Source organism: Caretta caretta, chromosome 2 (assembly GCF_965140235.1).
Source record: "Caretta caretta isolate rCarCar2 chromosome 2, rCarCar1.hap1, whole genome shotgun sequence".
In the NCBI taxonomy this organism is placed as follows: domain Eukaryota; kingdom Metazoa; phylum Chordata; order Testudines; family Cheloniidae; genus Caretta; species Caretta caretta.
The window spans coordinates 75,881,584-75,893,736 of NC_134207.1; the positions used below are offsets into that span (position 1 = coordinate 75,881,584).

At 40.1% G+C, this 12,153-nt stretch overlaps 1 protein-coding gene across 3 annotated transcripts in view; it reads right to left on the minus strand.

Moving 5' to 3' along the window:
- Positions 1 to 2,601: 2,601 nt before the first annotated feature.
- The window catches only part of ASXL3 (ASXL transcriptional regulator 3), a 157,650-nt gene continuing 148,098 nt past the window's right edge, over positions 2,602 to 12,153 (minus strand). For all 3 annotated transcript variants that reach the window (XM_048840570.2, XM_048840568.2, XM_048840569.2), the window contains one exon: positions 2,602 to 11,139. In XM_048840570.2, the coding sequence (XP_048696527.2) occupies positions 7,495 to 11,139 (3,645 nt within the window). In that variant the 3' untranslated portion in view covers positions 2,602 to 7,494. The remainder of the gene's footprint in view (positions 11,140 to 12,153) is intronic.

Here is a 12,153-nt window from a genome sequence, read left to right on the forward strand (position 1 = left end):
AGAGAGCAATGTTGAAGAATCAGGATGAATATTAACCTATATTGCACTGTAGACTCAGACTTTTCATGATCATCTAGTCCAGAAGTGGGCAAACTACGGCCCGTGGGCCACATCCGGCCTGCGGGACCATCCTGCCCAGCCCCTGAGCTCCCGGCCGGGGAGGCTACCCCCAGCCCCTCCCCTGCTCTCCCCCCTCTGCCACAGCCTCAGCGTGCTGCACCGCCAGCGCTTTGGCCCACTGCTCCTGCTGGGCAGTGCGGCGGCATGGTAAGGGGGCGGGGAGTGGGGATCCCAGGGGGCAGTCAGGGGATGGGGGGAGGGGGAGTTCGATGGGGTGGAGGTTCGGGGGTGGGGGTCGGTCTGGGGAGAGGGACTGGGGGGGTTGGATAGGCTTGGGAGTCCTGGGGGGGCCTGTCAGGGGGTGGGGCAGTCTGGGGACAGGGAGAAGGGGGGGTGGATAGGGGGTGGAGTCCCGGGGGGCGGTTAGGGTTGGGAGTCCCGGGAGGGGGTGGTCAGGGGACAAGGACCAGGGGAGGGTTGGATGGGTCAGAGGTTCTGAGGGGAGCAGTCAGGGGGTGGGAAGTGGAAGGGGGGCAGATAGGGGGCAGGGGCCAGGCTGTTTGGGGAAGCACAACCTTCCCTACCTGGCCCTCCATATAGTTTTGCAACCCTGATGTGGCCCTCAGGCCAAAAAGTTTGCCCACCCCTGATCTAGTCTGACCTCCTGCACTTTGCAGGCCACAGAACCCCTAACCTCTGGCTGAGTTACTGAAGTCCTCAAAGCATGATTTAAAGACTTCCAGTTACAAAGAATCTACCAAAAAAAAAAAAAAAACAGGAGTACTTGTGGCACCTTAGAGACTAACAAATTTATTAGAGCATAAGCTTTTGTGAGCTACAGCCCACTTCATCGGATGCATTGAATGGAACATATAGTAAGAAGATACATATATACACATACAGAGAAGGTGGAATGTGGAGTCTACCATCTACACTAGTTTAAACCTGCAAATGCCCCGTGCCCCATGCTGCAGGGGAAGGCAACTCCCTCCCACCCCCCGAGTTTTCCACGAACATTAAACTGCACTGCTGCTATTTTTGAAGTAAAATGTTTTTCCTTCTCACTCCCTTCCTCACCACTAACTATGGCAGACAATTAAGGCCCATTGCTGTTTATTTTAAAATGATCCATAATTTATTTTAAACTTATGCAAAATAATCCTCTGGTTAAAGCATAGGACGAGGAAGCAGAAGATACGTGGTTTCCCCCTCTCCCCACAGTTCTGCTATGGACTTCCTGTGTGACCTTGGCAAGTCATTTCATTTCTCTGGAGCTCAATTTCCCCAACTGTCAAAGTGAGGATAATTCAAAAGAGTGTTGTGAAGACTAATTTATTACTGTTTGGGGAACTCTGAGTGGGACGCGCAGACAGAAGATACTCTAGAAAAACAAAATACTATAAAATGTTATTTTAAAAAGTTTAAATAAAATTTTGCCAAAAGCTATTTTAGAAGGTTTTTAAAATTAACATAGGTGCAAAAGTAAACAGGTAGTTCTTAAATGTATAGAAATTCTAATTTGAATTCCACCATTCAACGAAAGAGTTAAGATAAAAGCTACTGCAGCCTATGGCTGAACAACTATTATTAAATAAAACAAGGTTAGCCCCAGGCTTTGCAAGACCCTCCCTGAGACCCCTGGCAGACTTGGATAACCTGAAAAGCACAACTGGAGGTAAGAGTGCCCAGCAGGTGGGTGGGGGAGTCACAGTACAACAACTATTTAGGACAGGCACTGTCTTTTTGTTTTGTTGTTTGTACAGTGACTAGCACAATGTTGCCCGGATGCATGACTGGTGACCTGAAGTGCTACCACTAATCAAATAATAATAATAATAATTGTGGAAAGGTGCAGCAAGGCATTGGGGATTCAGGAAGTGCTGGCCTTAGCATTTTTGAGCGGGCCTGTGAAAAAATTACTTGCTGTCCACCCTCTTATCCCTAACAGCTGGTTTATGTTTGCAAAGCTCTTTCAAAGGAAAAAGTTCTAGAAACATTTTGTTTGTAATGTAATGAATTCTCCACTCTATTTCTATTTCCTTTTTGTCTAGCAGAGTTTAAAAGCCAACTCTGGTTTCATCACTGGGTAACGCGTTTGAACTGGGAACCTGTTATCGAAGGGCCACTAAGGTATGGATTTTTAAGTTCTTCTTTGTTGGTGGGAAAGGGGAGGGGGAGATCACAAAAGGATGTGGTGCTCATGTGCTGACAGAATCAGGTTCCCAAAATACCTAGTATATACCTAGGAGTTGCCCTGAAAGACAATGCAGCTAATCTATTCTTTATGTTCTGTAAATCTTCTACTTAAAAACTCAAAATATTAACAGCCAGTTTTATTTTCATTATTTCAATATGGTCATAGCTATGCTATATCAGATACCTCTAAGTCTCAATCATACAATAAATGGTCATCAACTTTTAAAAGTACAGATTTTCCACTTCTGTTTCTCCTTCACTGACTGGAATGTTCAATGAACGTACAACGTTCAGACAGAATACCCCACATAACGTACTGAACATAAAAGAAAAACATATGACAAATATATTTTATCTCTTTATTTTTTTCCAGAATATTTTAATATTGAAGCCCATGTTGTTATTTTCAGGGGACCAGGAAGAGGAAAAGGGGAGGGAGAAGAGAGAAAATATGGAGACAACTCAATTTATTTAATGTATGGTTTTGTGAGTGGTCATTTTTGTAGGCAACAAATGTTTTTTGTTTTTGTTTTTTTTTTAAATAAAAAATGAAGAGCACCATTAAAGAAAGCATGATCCCTGATTTCTAAAGAAAACACTGTCTTTAAAAAAAAATTGTTAAAATGCTTCTTGCCCTCAGTCACATTTAGTCAGGTAACAAAGCAAGCATAACAGTATTAAATTGTAGCAACCCCACTGAAATCAACTACTCCCCCTTCCGAGGATTCAGAGAACCATTTCTGAGCTTTTCCTGTGGGAATAATGTTTTCTTTGGTAGAGGATTGAAGGAGGGTTTTTACTTCTCCATATGTTAATGAAAAAAAAAATCTATGCATGTTAGGGATTTCCCCCTTAAATCTGTATTTCTCATGCCTGTTAAGTATGGGTTGATTTCACATTGTTGTTACACTCCAGGAGTAATACTGCCCTAAAAAGGCATTGAATGGCTAATGTCAAACAGATGTAAACATTAAAAATACTGACAAATAAAACAAAATAAAAAACACAAAAAACCCTGTACTGAAATTGTGAATTGAGTTAGGTTTCTGTAAAGCAGAAGAAATATTTTACAGCAGTACAAGAGAATTATGGCAACAAAGTAAAGCACTTTTCTTGTAACATTCATGAACATTACAAATACGACAAAGTTATTCTACAGACTAAATTATTCTGTAACTATCAAATATAGTACAAAGCGAAATATTATGTGCTATAAAAGAAGCAGCTCCTTTAAATTAGACTAAAAATGTTGGTTTTACAGTGACAAAAGCATGATTACTGAAGACAACAGGATTTTTAGATTCAGAAACATTTAGCTACACAGGTCCATGATTATCCACACTGAATATTATTTACTTCCCCCCAAAGTTCTACAGAAACACAGATAAAAAACCGCTGTGCTGCTGTCACAAAACTGTAGAAAGTCATTCAGTGTTTAAAGCAGGGCCGTTCACATGTGTCAGCTAAGATGATCCCTTTAGATGACATTTTTGAGCTTTTGAGTGTTCATCCTGGTACTTCACCACACCTTGGTAAAACTGCTAAACCAGAGGCTACAATAACTATTCTGAAATTGTGCGTGTGTTTGTAAGGGGAAGGGAGGTGCAGCATAAGATAATTTTACTTCAGAAACTGCATTACAAAGCACCATATGCACCAGTTTATAAACTGTGCAAGGAATTCCAGGACCCTGAAAAAATCTGAACATTCTGTAGTTTACCCTAACAACACAGAACCCTCATCAAGAAAAGGGACATAATTCTGCTTTATGGCTCTACCTTATTTTTAAGTTAATTAATTTCACGTGCTAAATCTCAGCAGGTAAACAGAATGCTGAAATGAAGTGCCCAGTTCACCAATTTTTTTACATTATTTCAACTAACGGAATTTCTGACCGGAAAATTAGTTCTGCACAGGAACAGAAACATACACACTACAAATGCCCTAATGTTAATTACACAGCTCAAAAATACGCAGATTAAAAAAAAAGGAAGGAAGGAGCACAAGAGTCTTTCTTCCTCTCTCCCAAAAGTGCTGCAACTAGGGAAAAAACTTCGGATATTTTCCAAAAATGCATGTGTGTAAATTATTCCTGCAGGAAGGATGGATGGACTGACACACGCAAACACAAAGAGGTGTCTTCTTAAGTAATGCTTCCTCTCACCACTTTTCAGTGCATAAATCTTAAGTGTTCAACAGTGCAAACTGCACGATCACTAACAAACCAGAGTGACATGGGGATTGAAATCTGGACAAAATTAGACAAAAACAGAAGCAATCCAAAATTCAGTTCTAATCTTAGAAGGGTAAAATTTTCAAGAGCATCTGCATGATTTAGGAACATAAGTCCCATTTTCAAATTAAAAGTCAATGAGACTCAGGCTCCTAAATCATTTAGCTGCATTTGTAATTTTACACCATGGCTATAAATCACTGACACCACTCACAAGATGTTTCTAAATAGTGGGTCAAATTCATTCCTAAAGCCACTCCACCGATGTCCAATAGAAGTCAATGCGATGGCACCATGAAGGGGTTTGGCCAACTGTGTTATATTATTTAGCATCATTTTGCCCAAATCAGTTTTATATAACATTTTATCGTATGTCAAATATGCAAACTACAACCACAGTACAAAGATGCCATCGACATGAATTAATATTATATCATATTATTCACTCCCTTACCAGTCATTCAAAACAAAACATTTCTGGATGCTGCATTTTCTTTCAATACCATGTCAGTCACGTGTCGAATACATTTCCAGTTGCAAGTAAAAACAGATAATGATACGTGCTGTGGACAAGGGATTCTGAGCCAGATGTAAAAAGATTCCCAGCTCTCAGAGGGTTCATATAAACACAGGTTATCATGATTTTAAGAACTGGCCAATCTGTTTATTTAAGGGAATAAATTCTACCTCTACCATATGTAAATACAATAGGATATAAGTCCAATACAGAAGGCTCCTTAAATATGGTTTGGTATGCATGACTACAATATACTCATGTTTATCCATGTGACCATCATAGCTCCCATTTGGGTAGCTATCAGCACACCACTGGAAATTACTTTTCAACTGTTTATTTTTGGTTTGTTTTTCATTCCACAGAAAGATTTGAAAAATTGGAAAATCTGTGTGATTTTCACCTTTCAAAAAGGAGTGCTTTTGTATACAGAAAATATATTACTGTATCAGCAACAATATTGTTAATGGAATCATCAATAGCTTTGGATCACATGGTGTCAAAAATTAATACTTAGATGTCACTACTACAGTAAACAGAACTCTAGTTGCACCACAGAACTTCTTATGGCAGGAATGTACTTCCTACAATGTTCCAATGAATTTTTAAAGACAATCAAAAGGAATAGTATATTTTATGTTTGTAAAAATGGTCCCAAAAGAAAATAAATGTGATTTGCATATATGGCAGAACCTCACTAATATGCACTGATGCCAGGGAGATCGATTACAAATTAAATAATTATAAATTAGTAAGCAAGAAAATATCATAAATAAACAAGTATAATGGATCATATAGTGTATTTTTCACTTGACAGTTTTATCGTTCGTGTTAATACTTCAGGATATACCAGTAAATGTGTAGTGTTATATGTTTTGTATAAATACTAAAATCTGAGTAATACGAGACCTCAAATCACTGCTATTACATGTTTCACTGAGAACTAGGGATAGAATGTCCGTTTTTTGTGCAGATGGTAAGGTGTATGTATTAGTGAGGTTCTACTGCAATGGTAAAAATTACGGTGTTCTCTATGCTCATATTTGTTTGGGTGGTCACAGTCGTATGTCAGCATATGGGGTACTCGTACTGCACATTTTGTGTTCTTGAATCTGGAGTAAAAAAAAAAAAAATAGCAGAATTTTTTCCTGTCCCCAACAGCTGCATGTGCTTTATCCCTTTATAATATTTTCCTTTTAGGTGGACAGGGCCCCAAAATTACTGCTGTTGTCCTCTAATGTTATGGTGGCTAATGCATCTGGAATGCAGCTGTAGTCCTCAACATAAATACAGTACTGGATAAATACTGAAGATTATTTAAAAGATGCAGTATCCCTTTAAAAAAAACCCCACCTCTTTACTCCCAACTCTCCAAATTATACTGTAAGTGGTCTGAAAACTTTAATAAAAAAAGGTAGTGTTAAGTCATTTTTGAAAATAAGTTTTTTTAAAAGTTAAAACTCAAACATATGTAAATAGATAGTAAATCATATAGGAGGGAAAATAACTGATTTTCTACTATTCAGCTCAACACACAATTATAATCTGTCCTCAAATCATTAATTATACCTTAGGATCAACCTTAGGCCATGGAAATGCTATTGAAATCCAAAACCTGTTTGTTACCTAGACTGACCCATATATGTGTTTGGGATTGATAGCTCAATAGGTGTACAGGGAAGGTTTGGGGAGAGAGGGAAAAAGAGAGCTCTCTAAGAGAAGTCGTTACTTCCTCTACACTCCATTAAAGCCAAGAAGGTTCTAGACATGGTCCAGCTAATCAAACCACATTTACAAATCTAATTCTCAGGGAATCAACAAAAACAGCTGATAATTAAAACCTTACCTCCATAATGCTTTGTGTAGGAGTGAGCAAACTCCTGTAATCAAATCTGTCTAAAGTCTCTCTCTCTTTTGCTAGGTTGACCGTCTATAAGTTAGTCATGGATGGTAAAGGTGGGTTCAAGAAAGCAATCATCATTAGAAAAACTGTAAGTCAATTTAGTAGCTCTGATGGTGATTTGTAACAGAACACCAAGCTACTTTACCCAAAGCAGTCTTTACTCAATTTGTTAGTCATCTTGTTATCTCTGTACTTGCAGTACCCCAGCAATTAGAAATCATGAGAATACAACTAACCTGTTATTCTTAACCTAGAGGGTCTGCTATCATAATATATAAGTGGGGAAAGAGTGTGCTGCACTTTGTGCAAATAAATAGAAGCTAGGAATGACATTTTAATACCTTTTCTTTTAGACAGCAAGGAAGCTTATAGAAGCTTAATAACAAGTTTTTTTTTGTTGTTTTTTTTTTAAAGAAATTCTAATGGTTTCTTCTTCTTTCCAGGGAATGTCATGCAAGCAGAAATAACTAAATTCTGAAACAAAGCATCACCAGAAAAAAAAAAAAAGGCCTAAAATGTTTCAATTTCTCCACTTCTTTGTTCTGCTCTCCCATGCTGAGAAGGGATACTGCATCTTTGACTCAGTTTCTACCGTACAACCAAACAAGCTACACACAGTTTTGAAGGGCCTATGCAGTCATCATGGCAGAAGGCTCCACAGCCTTTGCACACTATCATGGCTTTCAGCCTGCAAGAGCATTTCAGTTCCAGTTCATCTGCATTGCTGCTGTCAGCAAATTTCTGAACCGGAATCGGAACGTTCTGATTAGACAGACCTGTAGCAGCGTTTGAGCCACTTCCCAAAATTCCAATAGATTTTTCAATCGCAGATGCTGCCCTTTTGAAGCTTGTGCTACCAAAGTGTATAGCTGGATAATTTCCACAGAGCTGCTGCTGCTGCTGCGGGTGCTGTGTTTGTATTTTCTGAGTCGTTAATTGGGTAAAAGGCTTCTGTGGCTCAGAAAGTAAATAGGAAGAGAAATCTGCATTTTTTAATGCAAATGTTTTTAACTGTTCTTTTACTTCCTTCTGATCGTAGGAAGCTTGTTTTAGGCCCAGTTCGCAGCTGCTGCTTAAACCTTCCTCAAAAGAAATAGGTTCAGATTTTATATTGCTACAGATGCTTGCTGGCTGAGGCCAACTAAGCCTTTTAGTGGTTTCCATAGTAACTGTCAGTTGCTTTTGATCAGATGGGACTTCTGTGTTTGGAATAGGGGGAGGAGGAGGAGGGTGCACTAATGCTTTATTCTGGAGAGTTTGTGAGGCACTAGCAATGTCATCACCTTCCTTAATTTGAACATGAGGGGAAAAAACACTTCCTAGCCTCAGCTGGTGAGCTGCTGCAGAAATATTGACCTCTCCCAAACCCTTCTGTTCCAGGTGCCTACTGAAAGCAAATGCATTGCAGCCAGATGGCACTTTTGAAGTAGTTTGCAACAAAGTTGCCGTAGGAATGGGGCCTCTTGCAGCCATGGACATTTGGTAAAAATGCTGTCTCTGTGAGGTACTAGCTTCTGCATGAAAACTGCCATTTTTGTCAATGTGAAATAAGTTCTGCTGGAAACTGCACGAAGGCAGTGGCCTCTTCTGCTGCTTGATCTCTGGACTGTGAGCAATTCTGTTCTGAACAGCATGTTTGCTCAGCCACTCTTGTTTAAATGGCTGACCATGCCCTAGTTGATTCGTATTGGAACCGATTACACAAGGAGCCACTTTAACATCTGTGTCCACTGATAGCTTTCCAAGCTCACATTTCATTTGAGTGTGCTCCCCCACAGTCCTGGCCATCCGCTTCTTTGGATGGTTGTCACGCTTTCTGATTTGCAGTGGGGCTAGGCCGCCTGCTGTAAATCCTTTACCATCTGGATTGGGTGAGCTGGAAGGATTTTCAACCAGACTTCTCTCAGATGCTGATGTTTTACACACTGAGGTAGTTTGCAAAGGCAAGGGGAGCCTGTTAATCTCTAGTTTGGCTCCGGATCTGGGCTGTGGCAGCACCTTTTCCAAAGGCAGGTTGCCTTGCAGTAACTGTGTCACTAGAGGATTGTTGGCCTCAACTGATGACAAACGACAGCTAGAGCTTCCAGCACTTGTAACTCTTTTTAGGGTTTCTGTTGTCAATGACAAAGAGTCCTCCATAGAGTCTGTAACAGATGTCTTGGAGGTCTGTGTCAGCTGTGCACTCGGGGCTATTTCTGCAGTCTGGCGAGGCATTTCAGATCCTGTAAAATCTTCAGTGTCCATCCTAAAGCATTTGTCAGATTCGGTAGTTTCTGATTTAACAGGAACAGTGATGCTAGTCATAAGACTCCTTGACTGCAACTCTGACATCTGCGTGTAACTTGAAGGCTCAATTTTGACATTTTTTAAACAGTTTTGCTCTGTATATTCTTTATGCTTATTTGGGTTAAGATGGCTGACCACTGGCTGGTCTGTGTGCATTGCCTCTTCATCATGCCAGCATATTCTGTTATTAGTGTTAAACTGATTGACACAGGCAGCATCTGCTTCACTTTTAAAGGCTGAAGGACCTCGTAACTGCTCTACAAAACCTTGACTGGGGGCAACAACCTCAATTAATTTATCTTGAGGAGTAAGAGGCACTTCTTGAAGACTTGTACAAGCTGTCTGCAAGGTTTTTCCCTCTTGTTTTGCTGTAACAGTTATGAAGCTGGAACTGTGCTCAAGGCTTTCATTACTGACTATTTCAGGCCTGCTTATTACAGACACCTGAGGACATGCTATATTTTGTAAGGCAGTTTCTGCCCTCACAAGTCTGCTCTGCAGATCTATGCTGTTTTCTGCATTTTCAATGGAAGCAGCCAGCGACAAACTGGAATTTAATGTAGTAGTGTGGTCAACAATGACTTTACAAGGTATAGACCTGTTCACGGCTGTTTGTGTAAAGCTCACTGGCTGAGATTTACTGGACAGATCTGTTCGGTTTCGTGGTCCAGAACTTTTTTCCAAGTTGTCAGCACTTAATTTAGCAGTGTTGTCGTAAGAACTTACTGTCACCATATTACCAGTAAACATTGAAATTGGTGGCCTTGCAACAGAATCTACTACTGTAGCCGCATCACTGCAGCTTAAAGCTGCTCTAACAGTAGTGTTAATGGATACAGTACTTTGCTCACTGCATCCAGTTATGGCTATCTTATCAGAAGAAAATCTAGTAGTAGTCCCCACTGGGGGAATCAGTACAGAACTACCTGGGAGATGATTTGGCAAATTACTTGCAATGGACGAAGTTGGCACAGTGGTATATTGACTGGAGACTGCATTATTTGCGCTGCTACTTGATACTGGCAACCTTTTCTCATCAATTGAATTTGATAAGACTGTACTGTCTATTGAGGCTGGAACAATAGTGTTATCAATACATTTTGGTACAATGGCAATGCATGGAGTATCGACCCCTTGGGTGGATTTCAGCATGTTTACATTACAAGCCGAAATTGTTGTGTTTGTACTGTCAACAGACATTAAAACAGAAGATTTATCAATAGAACTTGCAAAGGGAAGTTCTTGAATTGCTCCCGACATAGCAGTGCTGCAAACAGACACAGGGACTGAATTTTTACTATAAAGCACTGGCACATTGTTATTTTCAGTGGAGGTAGATGAGATAATTTTCTCACACAATTGTGGCATAGGTATGTTTTCATCAGAACTGTGAACGGATATGTCCGTAGCAGTTTCTGGCAATGCAGCTGTGTTAAGTGACTGCTGCAGTAAAGTGTTAGTCTCACGGAGGTGAGTAGACTTGTTACTAGGAGACCTGCAGTTAGGATTAACTATAATGACACCAGTAGAAACTTCAATCTTTGTGTCAGGTGTCGTCGAGGTGTCTATGGACGAAGGACCTTCCTTTGAACTGAGCTGTGACTTTGCTTCTTTACTGGTCTGAAGTAAGTGGGCTCTGGCTTGATGCTTAGCAAATAGTTTGGCCTTTGTTTGCTCCTTGATGTGTGCCAGTGTTCTTGTCTTCCCACCTTCACAGGGACTCCCCATTGCTCCAGAGACTATGCTTGCAGCTGCTGCCACAGCAGCTGCAGCTGCAGCCTCTCTCTGGGCTCTAGCTTGCTGAGCTCTTGCCTTGATATCTGCAAGAGTTCTAGCCCCAGTGTTCCTCCCGCTGCTGACTGATGTACTTGGGGAAACCCTAGGTTCTGGTTTTGAAACAGGCTGACTCTTGATAATAAAAGGTGGCCCAATTTTTGAAAGTTGAATCTAAAAAGAAGAAGAAAACAAAACAATGTTAATAGGATATCATACATATTAAATTTCTCTGCTATCTTCTAAACGGTTCAGAGCATGATAGCAAATTAGAGGTCACACTAGATGAATCAGAATTACCATGTAGTGTATTTACACAGAAAAATGCTAAAAGTTAACAATATGTTCATTTTACTACTTTGTCATTCTCCAACAGAAGTAATGAGTACTTGAATTTGCCTCCATAGACCTACCTTTTTGTTGAGAAGGAAAGTTGATTGAATGTGATAAAATACAATGGTTATCTGATATAATTCATCACACCTTCCTAATCTCCACTGTATCTAGTTGGAGATCAACCTGTCAGGTGCAATGGGACTGGAAAAGGGCTTCCTAGTTAACACCTACTGCAAATGTTTGAAAAATAATCATAGTGGTTTTGCTCCTCATTCCAAGGCATTCAGGCCTCTGTAACCACAATCTTTCCCTCGTTACACCAAATATTTATTGTAATATCAAATGCAACTAAAAAACCTTTCCTCCAGCTAGGAGGAGTCTGAAATTCCTCTGAGTCTGTAATTCATACCATACCAAGGATCAATCCCTGACTGAGACTTAAAAGGGGTGAATCACAAAAATGTTTTTTTCCGTCCCGAGCACCCTAATTTTAGGGCACCCACTGTAGTATCTTTCTGGTGCATCACCTGCTCACTACTGTGTATCGAGAACTAAGACCCCAATCCTGCAAATATTTATACAGTGTTTAATGTATATACATGAATGATCTCACTGAAATCAATGGGATGGCTCATATTATACGTAAAGATAAACACGTGCATGGGTGTTTGCAGGATTGGGGTGTAAGAGACATGAGGTCACATCCAAAACAAGCTCCAACAACAATCAGTGGAATTCACTTCTATTAAACACATCAAGCCAGGTAGAATATTATTTTAACCTCTTAAAATGGACACATTTTTCAGCTGTCCAGGTTAGTGGAGCCTCAGTGATCAGTGAGGTGACTTTCTT